This window comes from Pleurotus ostreatus (genome assembly GCF_014466165.1).
Source record: "Pleurotus ostreatus strain PC9 chromosome Unknown scaffold_4, whole genome shotgun sequence".
Classification (NCBI taxonomy): domain Eukaryota; kingdom Fungi; phylum Basidiomycota; class Agaricomycetes; order Agaricales; family Pleurotaceae; genus Pleurotus; species Pleurotus ostreatus.
In genome coordinates, this window is record NW_023503159.1 from 667,647 (window position 1) to 683,380 (window position 15,734).

General features: G+C 48.4%; 2 protein-coding genes across 2 annotated transcripts; one reads left to right on the forward strand and one right to left on the reverse strand.

The window, feature by feature from the left end:
- Positions 1–31: 31 nt before the first annotated feature.
- On the forward strand, positions 32–1,750 carry PC9H_006056 (uncharacterized protein; the record flags this gene model as incomplete). Its single annotated transcript, XM_036775610.1, has 5 exons — positions 32–108; positions 159–672; positions 721–792; positions 841–924; positions 974–1,750. The coding sequence occupies 5 exons, from the start codon at positions 32–34 to the stop codon at positions 1,748–1,750; spliced, it is 1,524 nt and encodes a 507-aa protein (XP_036631629.1).
- An 11,389-nt stretch (positions 1,751–13,139) lies between these two features.
- Positions 13,140–15,638, reverse strand: PC9H_006057 (uncharacterized protein; the record flags this gene model as incomplete). The annotated part of the gene is made up of 7 exons (XM_036775611.1): positions 13,140–13,335; positions 13,390–13,766; positions 13,818–14,551; positions 14,611–14,717; positions 14,766–14,888; positions 14,942–15,348; positions 15,405–15,638. The coding sequence occupies 7 exons, from the start codon at positions 15,636–15,638 to the stop codon at positions 13,140–13,142; spliced, it is 2,178 nt and encodes a 725-aa protein (XP_036631630.1).
- Between the last annotated feature and the right edge of the window lie 96 nt (positions 15,639–15,734).

Here is a 15,734-nt window from a genome sequence, read left to right on the forward strand (position 1 = left end):
TTGCTTGTTTTTGAACATCTCGCTGCAGGCGATGACCGTTCACAAGATCGACAGCTCCGCCACTCCAAGGTCCGCCAGCACCGCTGGGGGTCCACAGGAGAGTGAGATGTGAGTATCGCTAGTAACACGGTGCTGTCAGCTTTGTGAACTTTTCTTAGCAAAATAACCCCAAGAACAGCTCGCACCACCGGTGGGGATACACGGATAACCAAACTTCGAGACGACATTGCTGAACAGATGGAGGGAGAATTTAGCATCGTCAGCGTTGAGGGATTTGTCTCGCATTATCTACCATTTGAGCCCGCCGAAGACGATGTCAAGAAAACGGAGGAATCGCTTTCCAAGATGGAAATCTTGGTTGAAGTGGATGGAAATCTCCGTTTTCACGAATTCCCGGTCCCCCCTTCCAATGCTAATGGGACAGAGACTCCCTCGTACAGACCTCTCAAGGATATTTCCTGCGCGATAGCTTATGTGCCTGTCGAGGGTCGGAAGCGCAACGAATTCAGCTTCCGTGTTTGCCCCAACACCGTCATCAAGTCGCAAATTGCTGGCTCGGACAACAGGGTCGACGGATGCTTTACCTCAGAGGATCCCGAGAGCAAGACGTTGGATACCTCCCGTCTTGCGTGTATCCTCGAATACAAGCTGAAGCCCTTGCAGAAGGTTGAGGTACGTCTTATCTAAGCTTGTTCCGACTCAATTCAAGCGACCTTGTAGAACAACAAGCAAGCCCTGTCGGCAAGTGTCCAGATTATGAATGACGATGTCCGTCGCATGTTCACATATGGGGTGGGTCCCACTGCTGCTGTGATATTGGTCTCGTCTGACCCGCAGTAGATTACTATTATCCAAGATCGTGTTACTCTATGGTATCATTCTCGGTCGCACTCGATGATTTCACAACCCTTCAGTTTTGTAAAAGTCTGTGAGGTCTCCTCCATGCGGTACGCAGGCTGACCTTGTGCGCTAGAACCCACGACTCCTGATCAAAGTGTTCATGTCCTTCTTGTTCGCCACAGAGGAAGAGCTGGGCTATGACCCGATGGTCACGCGAGACGCCAAAGGGGACTATATATACAGAATCCCCTCTACCGAACAGGGACAACAACGCGACCGTTTCTTCCGCACTACTGCTTCCATCGCCGAGTATCGTTCGAACAATATCACTGGTCGTATGGCTTGGGTATGGAAGGTAGTCGAATGCCACTCCAATGGCGATGTACTATCCCCCAGTGAGCCTTCCCACGTGTTGAAGGATGTCTGGCTGGAAGATTCGGCACTCACTGAATCGCAGATTCAGTCGCAGATCTTCGAGGGTATCAAAGAGTTCTTCCGTGAGAAGCCGGGCGAGCGATATGTTAACTTCCAGAAGTTGCAGCCTTCGATCAGTGACCTGGAGAAGAATGACGCATACACGAATTACTTCCTTCAAATCGTGACGGATTATGAAGGCAGGCGGACTAAACCACGCTTTCCCAATTCGCAAAGAGAGCGCAGGCTATTCTCCGCTGTTGCACCGTTAGCGCTTCCGACGACGTCAAATCGGGGTGGTAGCGGGACTCCCCGCCCGACCGAAAGCAAGATCACCTTCGATGAGGGTCCTCGCGAATTTGCGCCGAGGAAACAATATCGGGTTATCTTTGGAGAAGTATGTGAGGCTGTTGGTGACCTTGGGACCGTAGGCGAGGTTGCGGACGTCCTCAGCCAGGCAGTTGTTGGTAGGGTTCCCTCCACTTTTCATGGATGAAACCTCATTCCGCTTTCCAGCGCTTCGCCTGATGTACTGCGCCGGCTGGGTTCATAGAGATATAAGTTCTGGCAACATTCTGGCTCATCGCAGCAGCTCGGTAACTCCATGGCAAGCTAAAGTATCCGACCTGGAGTATGCAAGGCTGTTCTCTGATTCGGACCGCAACGTGGGGGCTGATCTTAAAACCGTAAGCCTCTTTGTTGCCCGCGACCTCTTTAGTGACAAGTTTGCAGGGGACCCCCTACTTCATGCCTCACGAAATGCTGTACTCTAACTACATCCCTCTCCCCCCCTCCTCTTCCCATTACACGGACGATAACACCGATATTTTCGCAGATGACAGTCAACCCAAGCCCCCCGAACTGCCACTTGTGTACAACTTCCAGCACGATTTGGAATCCGTCTGGTGGATTTTCCTTTGGACCGTACTCTCCCGAGTCCCCCATCAAGCTTCAGTGGAGTATGGGACGCCGATATTTCAGAAAACCATGACACTGTCAAATGCCAGGTCACAATGTTTACTTGAAGAAATCGAGGCCCCCCTTCAACTATGTCTACACCCATCGCTCAAGGGACTGTCCCGCCCCTTAAACAAGTTGCGGCAGGTACTGTACGCTGCATATGTAGACCGCAGGAGGGACAGAAAGTTGACCGACATCACATCCTACATTGACATTTACCGTTGGTTTGTTCAATTCTTCAACCGAATCAAAATGTCTCAGGCGACGTGGGGCGGTACCCCTCTGGTGACTCATCATCCATTTGTCGCCAGTTCTCTCATAGATGTTTAAACCAACTCGACACAAGCGACTACGTGATGACAACACCTATGTGCCCTCTTCAGGCAGAGTAGACATTTCCAAACCACGCAACAAGCGGCCACGTGACGATGACACTTACGTGCCAGACGAGGACCTCTGATGCAAAGGTTTGATATGAGTCCATGCTCCCGAGGGTCACGTCGAATTTGATAGATGGTATTGTGTTTGGCTGGGACACCAGCATAAAGAAAAAGTACGTGAGCGCGCGATGTCGATGAAACGTACGAGGGTGTTTGCGAACAAGGACAATGACAACTTCAATTTTAGGTAACATATTTCCTTCGTCAACGAGAAAAGTTTCAATTCGATTCTCTCGCTTGTTTTGGGGGCGGATCAGGATGTGGTGTCGACCATTCTCGGTTTCTCAGATTACTCGACTTATCATAATCTCAAATAGAGTGCTGGTTTATGAGCCTGATTCTTGGTATTCAGATTGTATATGCTAAGGTAGGGGTCCCAGCAATCGGATACGTTAGAAGCCACCAGCCCCCTTCAATGAGGTGTGCTTCCAGCCCATGACACCTACCCAACAGGCATCGAGTTGGCTGTTTCAAATTGGACGCCCAGCTGTGTTGTACTCGAGCCCAGCACAGGGTATCGCGCTCAAGCTCAGCAGAGGTCGCCGTGCTATATCCTTCGCGTTCAAAGGGGTGTTGTAAGAGTTGAATAGCCGTTGGTACTGGACACGCCATACTGATTGTGAGCGATAAGCAGAACACAGTGACTTGCATGTCTTCAGAGTGTCAGACAGAGAAAGAAGTTCAGTAACACTTGTACTCACTGCGCGTACGCGAAGCACGTCCGTCCAGTCCAGCTCGGCCAGAATTATCTCACACTGAGCACTGATCCATATATTTAAGCTAGAATCAGTCAAAATAAGGTGAAAGTAAACTGTTTATTTTCTCTAGTACTTTCTGGCTTGGTATTAGGCAAGTATTGAGCGGAAATTGCCAAATAAGGAAATTTCTGATCAATACTTTTCCAGTATTGAGCCGAAAAGTACCGGAGAAAGTAATCTGAATACATTTACCATACTTTCATCAGTCTCAGCGTAAAATTATACAGTGACTCAAAAAACCCTTTCTATGTTGGTCACTTTTTCACAAAACACTAAATAACGGGGGAACTACTGAAAATGGTAGCTCAGGGTCAGTGTAGCGTTTGTAGTGCCCCTTCTCCGCTAAGTGACAAATCTTGACTCAAGTCAATCGGATAAGTCTAGAATATTCTACAGAATTTCTAATCAAGGGGTGCATTGAAAGGGTTTTTTGAGTGTGGTTCCTGAATGCCTTGTTCCTGGCTATTACTCATCATAAAGTCTCAGTATCATCAGGATGACACATATGATGTCATCTATTACTCATCCAGGCACAACCGGCACTATATATAAGCTCTGTCAGTTGTTCATCTTCCCTACAACAATGAAGTCCATTCCCAACTCCCTTCGCACCGATATCACCTCTGCCCTTCTTAATACCAGCCATTCTCAGGCCAAGATTGCTCTCAAGTTGGGTTGTAGTGCAGCTACTGTCTCTAGGGTAGCTCGCCAGGTAATTCCTAACAAGGAAAACCTGGTGGGTGGACGTCCTAAGAAGCTCACTATGGCTGATGAGAGGGCAATCATCAGCCAAATCAACTCTGGAAAAGCTGAGAATGCTGTTCAGGTCACCAAAAACTTGAACAAAGTCCTCAGTGATCCTGTCTCCACACAAACTGTGCGCAATGTCCTCAAGAAAAACAATATGAAGGCTGTGGTGAAGAAGAAAAAACCCTTTCTATCGGTCAAACATCGGAAAGCACATCTTGCTTGGGCTTTGAAGTACAGGAATTGGACAGTGGAGGACTTCAAGAGGGTATTGTGGTCAGATGAAACTAAAATCAACAGATTTGGGTCAGATGGTAGGAAATGGGTGTGGAAACAGAAGGGGGCACCTTTGCAGGATTGGGAGGTTAAAGGAACTGTCAAGCATGGGGGTGGAAATATTATGGTCTGGGGGGTGATGGGATGGAATGGGGTGGGGAGAATGGTTGAGGTTGAGGGGAGGATGGATGCCCAGCAATATGTGGACATTCTAGCTCATGGTCTCCTTCCCACCATTGAGGAGTGCGACATTCCTGCAGAGGATGTGATCTTTCAGCAGGATAACGACCCCAAGCACACCTCAAAATTGGCACAGAAGTGGTTTGAGGATCAAGGGATTGTGGTCATGGACTGGCCTGCCCAGTCTCCTGATATTAATCCCATTGAACACCTCTGGGAGCACATCAAACACCAACTCAACACCTACAGTACACCATCTAGAGGAGTACATGAACTATGGGAGAGGGTTGCAGAGGTATGGGATGGGATTGATGTGGAGGTATGCCAGAACCTTATATCAAGCCTTCCCAGGAGGATTGAGGCCGTTATCAAGGCCAAAGGGGGGAATACCAAGTATTAGATAGTACACTCAAAAAACCCTTTCAATGCATCCCTTGATTAGAAATTCTATAGAATATTCTAGACTTATCCGATTGACTTGAGTCAAGATTTGTCACTTAGCGGAGAAGGGGCACTACAAACGCTACACTGACCCTGAGCTACCATTTTCAGTAGTTCCCCTGTTATTTAGTGTTTTGTGCAAAAGTGACCAACATAGAAAGGGTTTTTTGAGTCACTGTAGATCAGCGCACGGTGTGTCTCCAAGACTTCCTGAGGCAGAGTAATCAGACCACATGAAATGTTATTGAGGCCAAAGCACACAGTCGTGAAATTCCTCAGTATAATTGAATTCAAATAAAAAGAACATAAAGAACCCATCTTGTAAAGAGTAAGAGCCAAGCACAGAGGTTGTGATAACATAGAGAAATTTTTCCCGGCAAGGAGCAACAACTGAGGCAACCTAAGCCATTAAAGTGTCCAGCAGATAAAGTGTTCCTTGAGCATCTGTTAAGGACCGTGTCAAGGGGCCTCCTGACTTGTCCGTACAGGGGCGCGGGAATGCGAGGGGAGCGTGGGAGCGCGGACAAGCGAAGCACACGGGACTTGACTTCAGCTTTGATGCTGCGTCCTCCTAGCTCTGTGGTGTCCGATTTCGGAGAGAGTAAGGTGAGAGGCGGGCTCTGCGGAGGAGCCCACAGTGAAGACTTAGAAGACAAGATGACGGAATAGGAACTAAGATTCAGAGTGAAGAATACATGTCTACTAGTGCTACTATAAATACTGACTAACACATGTATGTAGTGAGGCTAGTATGTAAGTACACATGTAGGTGAAACATGTAACAAGTGAATTGTCATATACCAGTCCTCACGCCCCCTTAGGGGTCCCCCCCTACGCCCCTTTCGGATACTCGGACCCTTGGAGCCCCTCGGGCTCCGCCCTCGCGGCCCATGCATGGTGCGCAGCACTTGGATTCACTTGTTACATGTTTCACCCACATGTGTACTTACATACTAAGCCTCACTACATACATGTGTTAGTTAGTATTTATAGTAGCACTAGTAGACATGTATTCCCCACTCTGAATCTTAGTTCCTTCTCCGTCACTTGTCTTTCTAAGTCTTCGCTCCGGGCTCCTCTGCGGAGCCCACCTCTCACCTTGCCCTCTCTGAAATCGGGACACCGCAGGGCTAGGAGGGCGCAGCATCAAAGCTGAAGTCAAGTCCCGTATGCTCCGCTTGTCCGCGCGTCCGCGCTCCCGCGCCCCTGTGCGGACGAGTCAGGAGGCCCCTCAACACGGTCCTTAACATGAATCCAAGTGCTGCACACCATGCATAGGCCGCGAGGGTGGAGCCCGAGGGACTCTGAAGGTTCAAGTATCCGAAAGGGGCGTAGGGGGGACCCCTAAGGGGGCGTGAGGACTGGTATATGACAATAGATGAGATGAGAACAAGGGACTCCTCTATTGATAAGGGCATTCCATAAACTTCTTCAGGTGTATAAGACACTGATGGCATAGCAAAAGATCTCCTAGATGTCTAAATGGCTTTCATGGCTGAGCATAGGTACAATGCCATTTGTATCTTACACTATCTATCCAACTAACCACTGATTTCTTCTGACGTGGTGCATACTGTAACCACACATACACCACCATCTGCAACTAGATATCATGCTGTATGTTATGGTTCGAATTTTCCTTTCCTTTTCATGCAACAATCTTTCCTTATCTTATTGGACACATGATACATTACACAAGCATGTCGACTTACAATACTCTACTTATGTCATCTGGGCTGTCTTACTAACAGTCTCAGTCAGCGCCTTGCCGCTACTGCATGGGCACAGTCAATAAGCGTCATACCTCATGCAGCTGAGCTAATCATTCCATGGAAAGACGGTAGGATACAGCATGTAGATAGACATGAGGATGTAGCATGTATAGTAGTATATAAGTGCCCTAATAAACACCCAGAGATGTTAACTCGTTCTCTTGGGATCACCACTAGTATTAGTGCCTAAGTCAGCGTCTTCGTGCCTACTCCTCATCTCTTAAGCTTCTCAACTTACTTCTTCTTGCTCTGATTCTTGTTGGGTCCGCGTACGCTTTTATAGTGTAGTAATGTTGCCCTAACACTGTACTTGCTATGGGCCATATGCTACTCAACTTGTTAATCCAAACACTGACCTGGGTTTGTTCATTCAATCTCTCAGTTGCGACCTCAACCCTATTCAAGATCTTTTCAGAAAAGTACAGCAGTGGTGCACATCTCTTGTCTCCCAACACAAACACTACTGAGACGCTCCTATTGATTGTCATCAGCATGTCCCATTTCTTGGCAAACACCACCTCCTGTCCACTTGAGGGTTGAACATTGAAACCCAAATTTGTGAACACTCTTACATTGCTTCTAACCAAGACAAGGGAGTGGTTACCCAAGAGCTTCTGTTGTGCTTTGTGGCTCTTCCTGCTTGAAGAGGAAGAAATAGTGAATGTTATTGCCACATCGTCTCCAAGAGCCTTGCCGTTTAATTTCATGATGTTCACAGCAATGACAAAGGTCCCGGTGGAGGCATTGCCCTCACTCACACCTCTGTAAGCCTGTGCACTTACCTACCTCCTACTCCCCTGACCCCTGGACCATGTGTTTGCACATATATATACACGCATCCCTGAGATAGACTACTTACTTCCCGCTTGTACCACAACTCCCATCTTCGTACGAATATCACCCCCACGTTTGAACCTTTCACATCGAATGATTACCTCTGAGTGTTGTGCCTTTGGGCTCTCTTCCAGCCTCCCTGTGAACTAGAATACTATTTTCCAGTGAATTGTTGCTTGCCAACTCTACTCCTATCACCAGCTCAAGATTGAAAGGTTTTGATATTACAAAGTAAACTACTGTAATGATCCTATCCGGGGTAGAATAGGTTAGTTAATGCGAGGGAGGCTGCCTCCGGCTAGCCAATTCTGATTCCTGTGACGATGTTAGTTAGATAGAAATAGGAAGGAATTGACTGTTTAATAGTATTCCTTGTTCGATGCGCGCGAAAACAGGGATTGGTTCTTGATAAACTTGAGCTAAGGGCTGGTTACCTTGAGTACTTTGCTAGGGCGGGAGAGACGGCCGGTTCGAACGAGGCTTGAGGTGAATCTTCGGTGGGAAACTGACTGACTATTGAGAGTGCGTATGACAGGGTTAAATAGTTGACCGGTGAGTATGGTATGGTCCGAGGGGTGAAAGGGAGTGATGAAGATACATGGATATAAAGGGGAATAAGGGCATGTTGTACGATGAAGGGCTCGTTGTGGAGACAAGGGTGAAGCGGGTCGTTCAACGGAATCGTGCAAACCCGGGGTAAGTCACCTGATTTAGAGCGCGTACGCGTTCAAACCAAGGCAAAGCCTTACACTACTTGTAGCCACATAAAGTAATTGGACACACAGTCACACACTTAGCCCAATTACCCAACATTCAGTGAATTCATGACTGAGCAGAAATAAGAGACTCCAACTTTAGATATGTAATAGGATGTATATAGCCTAAGGATACTATTCATAAAATCAAAACCTGGTATGACCACCTCGTGCATGCAATACAGCCTTGACTCTCTCAGGCATGCCACGGATATGCTTGTCCACATCCTCAATCGGTAGCTCGTCCCATGCGCGAAGTACAGCAGCCTTTAAATCAGCAACAGTATTGGGAGGATGGGGTAAGGAGCGCAAGCGCTGTTTGAGCTCGTGCCAGACTCGTTTGATTGGGTTGACATCTGGTGAAGATGGTGGATGGTATAAAAGTGGGATACCATGTGTGGTGAACCACTTCTTTGTTGTCTTGCTGGTGTGACTTGGTGTGTTGTCCTGTTGGACACATACAGTCTCCTTCAGGGCCTTCATCTTGTTGTAAAAATGAAGAAGAGCTCCTTCCAGGACTTGCTCCTGATATTGTGCGGAATTCATTCCGTTCCCCTTGCCTCTAGGGTACTCGAGCACAACTAGTGGCCCTTTCTGTCCCCGTATGATGCTCCCCCATACCATAACACACGTAGAAGACTGGCTGAAGGATGGAACAACACAATCCTCATGCAGCTTCTTGCCAGGACGGTGTGTAACAAAGATGCGGCCACAGTTGTCGCCCAAGTAGATGTACGACTCATCTGAGAATATGACCTGCCCCCACTCCTGCTCTTTCCACTGCCTGTAAAGCCTAGCCCAATAAACCCTCTTCTTCTTCTGATCTTTCAAAAGGTATGGAATCTTTTTCGCCACCCTCCGATGATAACCCTGCTCCACCAGAACGTTTCAAGCAGTTGAGACTGAGATATTGAGCTGCAGTGTGTTCACGAGCTCTCTGAATGGTGCCCGATGTGATTTTCTAGTGAATCACACCAGGAGACGTTTGGCACAATCAGTCAGTTTACGTGGACGACCGGAGCATGGTTGTCAAGATACGGAACCAACGGTATTGAATTTCTTCAGGTTGTAGTACTCTGTGCTGCGTGGGATGCCAAACAGAGCGGCTGCTTTGTTGACGGATTGGCCGCTTTTAACGGCACCAATGAATCAGTTTTTCTTAGGGGTATCATGCAGAGTATGTGAGGATGTAGTGGTGCACATTAGACACGGAAACGATGTGTTGTTGTTGCAAGGAGAGGCAGACAAATAACGCAGTCATGGACCACATTAGGCATTTGCTTACATAAGTCCAACTACTTTTTGTGGTTACCAGTACAAGTATGTCAGTACACAGGATAGTAAGGATAATACTAGATACTCACCTCAGTCTCATGGTAAATGGACTGAGGTGATACAGTAATAAACTACACATTAAGTACACATTACGGGTCATCAAGAATGAAAGAGAGAATGTACCATATGAGCCTAAATCTCTAATGCCTCGATACTGGACCATTCCAGATGTAGCATGGTTTGCACCAGCACTAACCTCAACTTCCAACATTTGACACCAAAGTCCAACCTATCTTGGTATTGTTCTTCATGAGATTCCTCCGTGGCATTGCATGTTACTCCTCCATCCTTTGCTCGGCCTAGTAGGGACATCATTCACATATTGTGCATTGCTATTCCACAAAATTGACAGTGCTCCACCTTCAAGAGGATCACCATTGACACCATACCAGAATTGTGTGGTGTAGTTGTCTTCCTGAAATTCACTAGCCTGATCTCTTCATTGACAGCCATAAAATGCATCCTGTTGAAATGGCCTGGGAAGTATTGGCTAACGGTGTGCCTGGTTGATGGAGATCCACAGTAAATCCATGCTCTTGTGTACCCTTCCATCTCTTGAGCAATGGCACTGGGAGCATATGTCATAGACCAGTCCTCACACCCCTTAGGGGTCCCCCCTACGCCCCTCTTGGATACTCGGAACCCTCAGGACTCCATCCTTGAGGTATGTGCATGGTGCACAGCACTATGATTTAGTTGTTACATGTTTCAGTAGCACATGCACTTACATACTAGCCTCACTTGTTACACATGTTAGCTAGTATTTATAGTAGCATTACTACACATGTATTCTTCACTCTGGATCTTAGTTCCTTCTTTGTCATCTTGCCTTCTAAGTCTTTGCTGCGGGCTCCTCCGCGGAGCCCGCCTCTCATCTTGCTCTCTCCGAAATTGGGACACCGCAGGGCTAGGAGGGTGCAGCATCAAAGCTGAAGCCAAGTCCCGTGTGCTCCACTTGTCCGCGCATTCGCACTCCCGCTCCCTGCGTGTTCCCGCGCCCCTTACGGATGAGTCAGGAGGCCCCTTGACACGGTCCTTAACAGCATATTTGGACACTGTATACATCACCTATGATGTGGAAGGTGAAGCTTGATATGTGTGTCCAGTTGCGCAGATTCCGGTATGTGAGCAATCCAGCAATCATTCGCAAAAGCGACACTCATTAGCCATGTCTGTGTCTCCTTATGCCATATTACTTTTGGATTGCAAAACACCCTTGAGCCAATTACAAGAACAGGATTCTCTAAAAATTGCTCAGACCAGCCATGCTAAGTGTTGCTGCCGTCTCCAATATAAAAGGTAAGAATAATCCAGATGTGTTGTTGACGTCAATGATGATGGATCTGGTGAAGATACCTGTGACATTGAGATGAGGGAAGAGCATGATGGGTTGATTGGTCCAGTGGTATAGATCAGTAGATGTAGCATGACCCAGTGTTGGTTTCCACTGACTATGCCTGTTGGGTTGTACTGGTAATACAGATGCTAGGTCCCTGAAGCATTGTGAAAGAGGCTGTTCAGGTCGTTCATGAATCCCACTGGGGGTGACAAATGAACCTGAGGGTGAAAATGCCCAGTGTAATTTCCGGCAATGGGTGTCCCCTTAGGCACTGCTCAGATGCAACTGGAGTTGGCACAGTTGAAAGAGTAGGACAGAATACTCTGCACAGAGAACACCCAGACAGAGGATAGGATGGCTTTGAGATGAAGTATTGTCAAGTCTGGACAGTGAAAATGAGCAGGAGGAGCAAAACTGCGATGGATGTCAATAAATCCTTGTGGCAAGCTTGCTTTGTGAGTGCTAGAGTTGGTCTGCTGACTCTATGATGCTTACACCCATGATGCATGCTTCTTACTGTAGTAGTGAATGTACGTGTAGACTAGTAGTATAGTCAAATGAAATGCGAGGGTCCGCCTCTGGCAGGACAAGTCCGTGCGACACCTGAGTGAATTAAGTGTGATAAACGATGAGTCCGAGAGTGAGAAAGAACGAATAAGAGACTTCGGATGCTTCGGACGGCTTCAGATGGCTTCAGATGCGCTCGGACGCGGAACAAACAACTCGGCTTCGGATAGTACAATGAGGACGGCAGGAGAATGATAAGGACGGCAGGAGAAAGTAGCTTTGGATCGGACTCGGACTCAGACTCGGACAATGGCAGACTCTGACAGCGGAAGAGGAGCAAGCTTTGGACGGCTTAGGTTCTGACTCGATGTGGGGGGGGAAACAAGTCTAGTTCTTCTAACTACAAGTACAGGAGGCTTTTGTAGCTAAGAAAAATGTCAGATGAAGGAAAAGTCCGAAACGAAAAGGCACCAGGAACGAATAATGGTGCTAGTGTAGTCCAAGTATTAGAGTCCAAAAACAAAATAGATACGGAATAATGATCCGGAATGTCTGATCCGTTATCACGTGTGTCCGGTACGGGTCTGTGACGTCCGAGTCATGTGCGAGCACGTCCGAAGAGTTGGAGAGGGGTCAATAGGGGATAGGGGAAGCCGGACTGCACGGAACGGAAGGGTACAACCCTTACATTACTCACTCCCACCTCCCCACAAATCGGTGATAGGATGGTGAAAGCCAATGGCCTATGTTGGTCTGTGGCGCACCATACAAAGTCAAGACATCCTTTGTATGTCATAACACATGATGCACAATGCACTTACCCATCTGTCTATTGCTGTAAGATTACGACAACACATGACAAGCCTGAACTTCTGAAGCTAGAGTAGCAGGCAGTACTGTGACTATAGTATACAATGCAGTGTCAGTGGTACACTGACTCGTTGTACACCATTGTGCTGAACTGCCACTAGCGTTGGAGTTGTGCACCACTCAGTGGCTGTGGCTGTGAACTCTGCCGAGCGTCAAAACGCGGCTGCCTTCCATTTTGGGCCCTATTACACACTCCGCGTCTCACGAAACAGCCACGAAAAAGCATTGGAAAAGATTGGTATTACTTGCTTTCCACGGTCAGTAGTGGTTTCTGAGATAGCAAAAAACACTTGCATTACGAGTTTTTCTGCTTACCGTTCCGATACGAGTGCTATCGTTCCACATTACGGTGCGATGTGGCTCCCTACTAAGTCTCAGTCGCCTTGTCGGCAGGCCCTATTGAAAAATCACCATGTTCTACATAAATATGTTCTCTTTTCTGCTAAGCCCTTTTCTGCTAAGTCCTTAGTGTGAACTCCATCACGCCGTACGCAAGTCTTTTTTGCTAAGTCCCATTGTTAAAAATATCTATGACTTTATGGTCACCCACAAGTCAGTTCGTGCATTTTAAACCACTAAGGCCGCTTTTTAGTGACAAAGACTTATTCATGAGTAATTGATCAAGATAATTTCTTTACAGTGTGTTCAACAAGTACATTACAAGACAAGTATTATTTACAACTCCGAGGGGCACCAGAGGCCGAGCTCCGAGTTACGCGAGCGGGAACAGGTCTGGTGTGTTTGCGTGGCTGCTTGCGCTGAGCAAGAACAGGTATGGCGTGTTGGCGTAGCTGCTTGCGCTGCTTAGCGAAAGTTGCATTTTCTCTGTCGACATGCATGTCTCGGCAACGCTTCCTGTTGGCTCTGCTGCCCAGTTTGAGAACAAAGAATCAATTTCAAGGTGGCAAGGGCGGAATTTACCTTTGGGAAGTCCCCTCTTTTCCTTCGCTCAGCATGGCATCCAAGGCATGTTTTAAGTCAGCAGAGGCCGTCAGCCATGAAGGTGAGATGCCTACGGCCTTTCCCCACCATGCAAACGACACCATGACGACAAGCAGCCCGCTCCGACCCGTAATCTTGAGCGAGCTCCAATCATGCCCGTCGGGGGCACTGTAGGAGGGGAGTGGCAGAGGGCCCGCTGATCGAGGCCATTCTGGTTGTAGCCCGTTCCACCAGGCAAGCAAATCCTGCTCATACTTTATGACGTCAGGAATGTCGGGGTCATCTTTATAGCTTCGTCCGTAGGCAAACCATTGTGCTACCTGGGCGGGGCGATTATCTGTTGGGAAGCGTTTAGCCTAACGGGGTATGAGTAAGGTCCCGTCCTAGATATGAAAGATATCGCGCACCTTGCTACTTGTAGGCTCACTCTCTATTTGCTCCCACAGATCCACTGCCTCCAGCCAGTCAGCCCCTGCGCCCTGTCGCAAACGTGTGAGTGCGCCCGTAAGCCACAATTCTTGAGAACCTTGGGCAGCTCGACATGTTTCGTCGTTTGGCGTTCTAGCGGACACTGGTTTCTGGGGCGCTCGGCCGTTTGGTTGATTTTGCAAGTCCCTTGGGTTGGGAACATTGGTAGTGGTCGCAGTGGTCGCTGGGGCATGTAGAGGGGCGGTCGGAGCTGGTCCGCCGTCTGGGTTTTGTAGCAAAGGGGAGTCTTCACGAGTTCCTCGGACACCAGCGTTCTGGGGTGCTAGGCCGTTTGGTTGATTTTGCAAGTCTGTTGGGTTGGGAACATTGGTAGTGGTCGCTGGGGCATGTAAAGGGGCGGTCGGAGCTGGTTTGCCGTCTGGGTTTTGTAGCGAAGGGGAGTCTTCACGAGTCCCTGAGGCTAGTGGCCCACCAACGTTGGTAGTGGTTGCTGGTTCGCGATTTGCATCCTTGGGAGATTCCGGGCTCGACGATGTAGCATTATGGGCTCTCATTTGAGGCGGGGGGCTTGCGGAAGCGTTACCAGAGTTGTTGGTAATGTCAAAGGCCGGGTCCCATGTCGATGGAGGGTGGTAGCCATGCATAGGCGCCTCTCCACCTTGGCTGGTCCATTCCGTGGGAGGAAACGGGCCACATGGGACCTCATTTTCCTCTTTTGGGAATGTCATGTGTCAAGCTCAATTTGGTGACTTGGGAACATGAAACACGCACCGCAAACGGTTCTCACAAACGACGTCCAAGGTCTCATAATGGAGCTGTCGAATTCCTTGAACGCGTTTTTGAACGTATGCCCATTCTTTGTCTTCCCCAAATGATAGCTAAAGGCCTTTAGCATAGCTCGGGGGACACGTGAAATGGCAGCATACCTTGCTGTCTGAACGTTACCAGCTGGGCCACGTCCACCAGCTAGGATCGTGAAGGACCATCCGCAGGTATCCTGCATTGCCTTTGCGACGGCATCCATGAGGGCAGGAAGGCGACGAAGACCCCTAGAATGAAAGGTGAGCACACATGTATGCTCATCTGGCGCCATGAGACTCACTCTATCTGATCTATTGTCTTGGGCTCCTCGTCTTCTTCAGTCTCTCTGCGTGCTCTGGCCTCCTCTATAACAGCTTCTACTTCAGCCTTCTGCTCATCTGATGCCTGCTTCCATGCGGCCTCGATTTCCTCATCATAAATCTTCATACGCCGCGCCGATTTGGCTCTCCGGTCCTCCTTGATAAGCTCCCCAGCCTCGTCACAAGGGGCCTCGTCTCTGACACGTGTCTGAACAGTCTCCTGTGTCGCCGACCCCTGGTAGAAACACCCAGAGAACACTTCCGTCGCTTTTCGAGCACGCTTGCCAGTCGCCACTTTCTCGCTTAGCTTCAATAGCTTATCCACAGCATTGGTCGAGTCGACCCGACAATCGACGCGGAAATGGTTGTGGTACCAGTCTCTCAATTGCTATTAAGTGGTAAGTACCTTTAACCTCTCCCTCGTTAATGAGCTTCCTAACTTACTGCTTTACGTTGTATGATTCTTTTTTTGGCCTTTCCCTTGTCCTCGTCGCTCCACAGCTCGGGAGCAATGTTCTGTAGCTCGGGGGGGATGGGTTCAGGAAAAGCGGAGAACCAAGCCAGAAAGAGTTCATCCCAAAACACCAGGTAGTTTTTTTTTTCACTTGCTTCTTTGTATTCGGCGGACCGTCCCTGTAGGAAATCTGCTTGCTCCTTGGTCGTCCACGGTCGGCCCATTTCCTAGTTGTATGTCGATTGGGGATTATGCCCTTCAGGGTGGAAAACGATTAGGTTCCTCGAACCAATCAACATCCTATGGCTAAATCGCCCGAG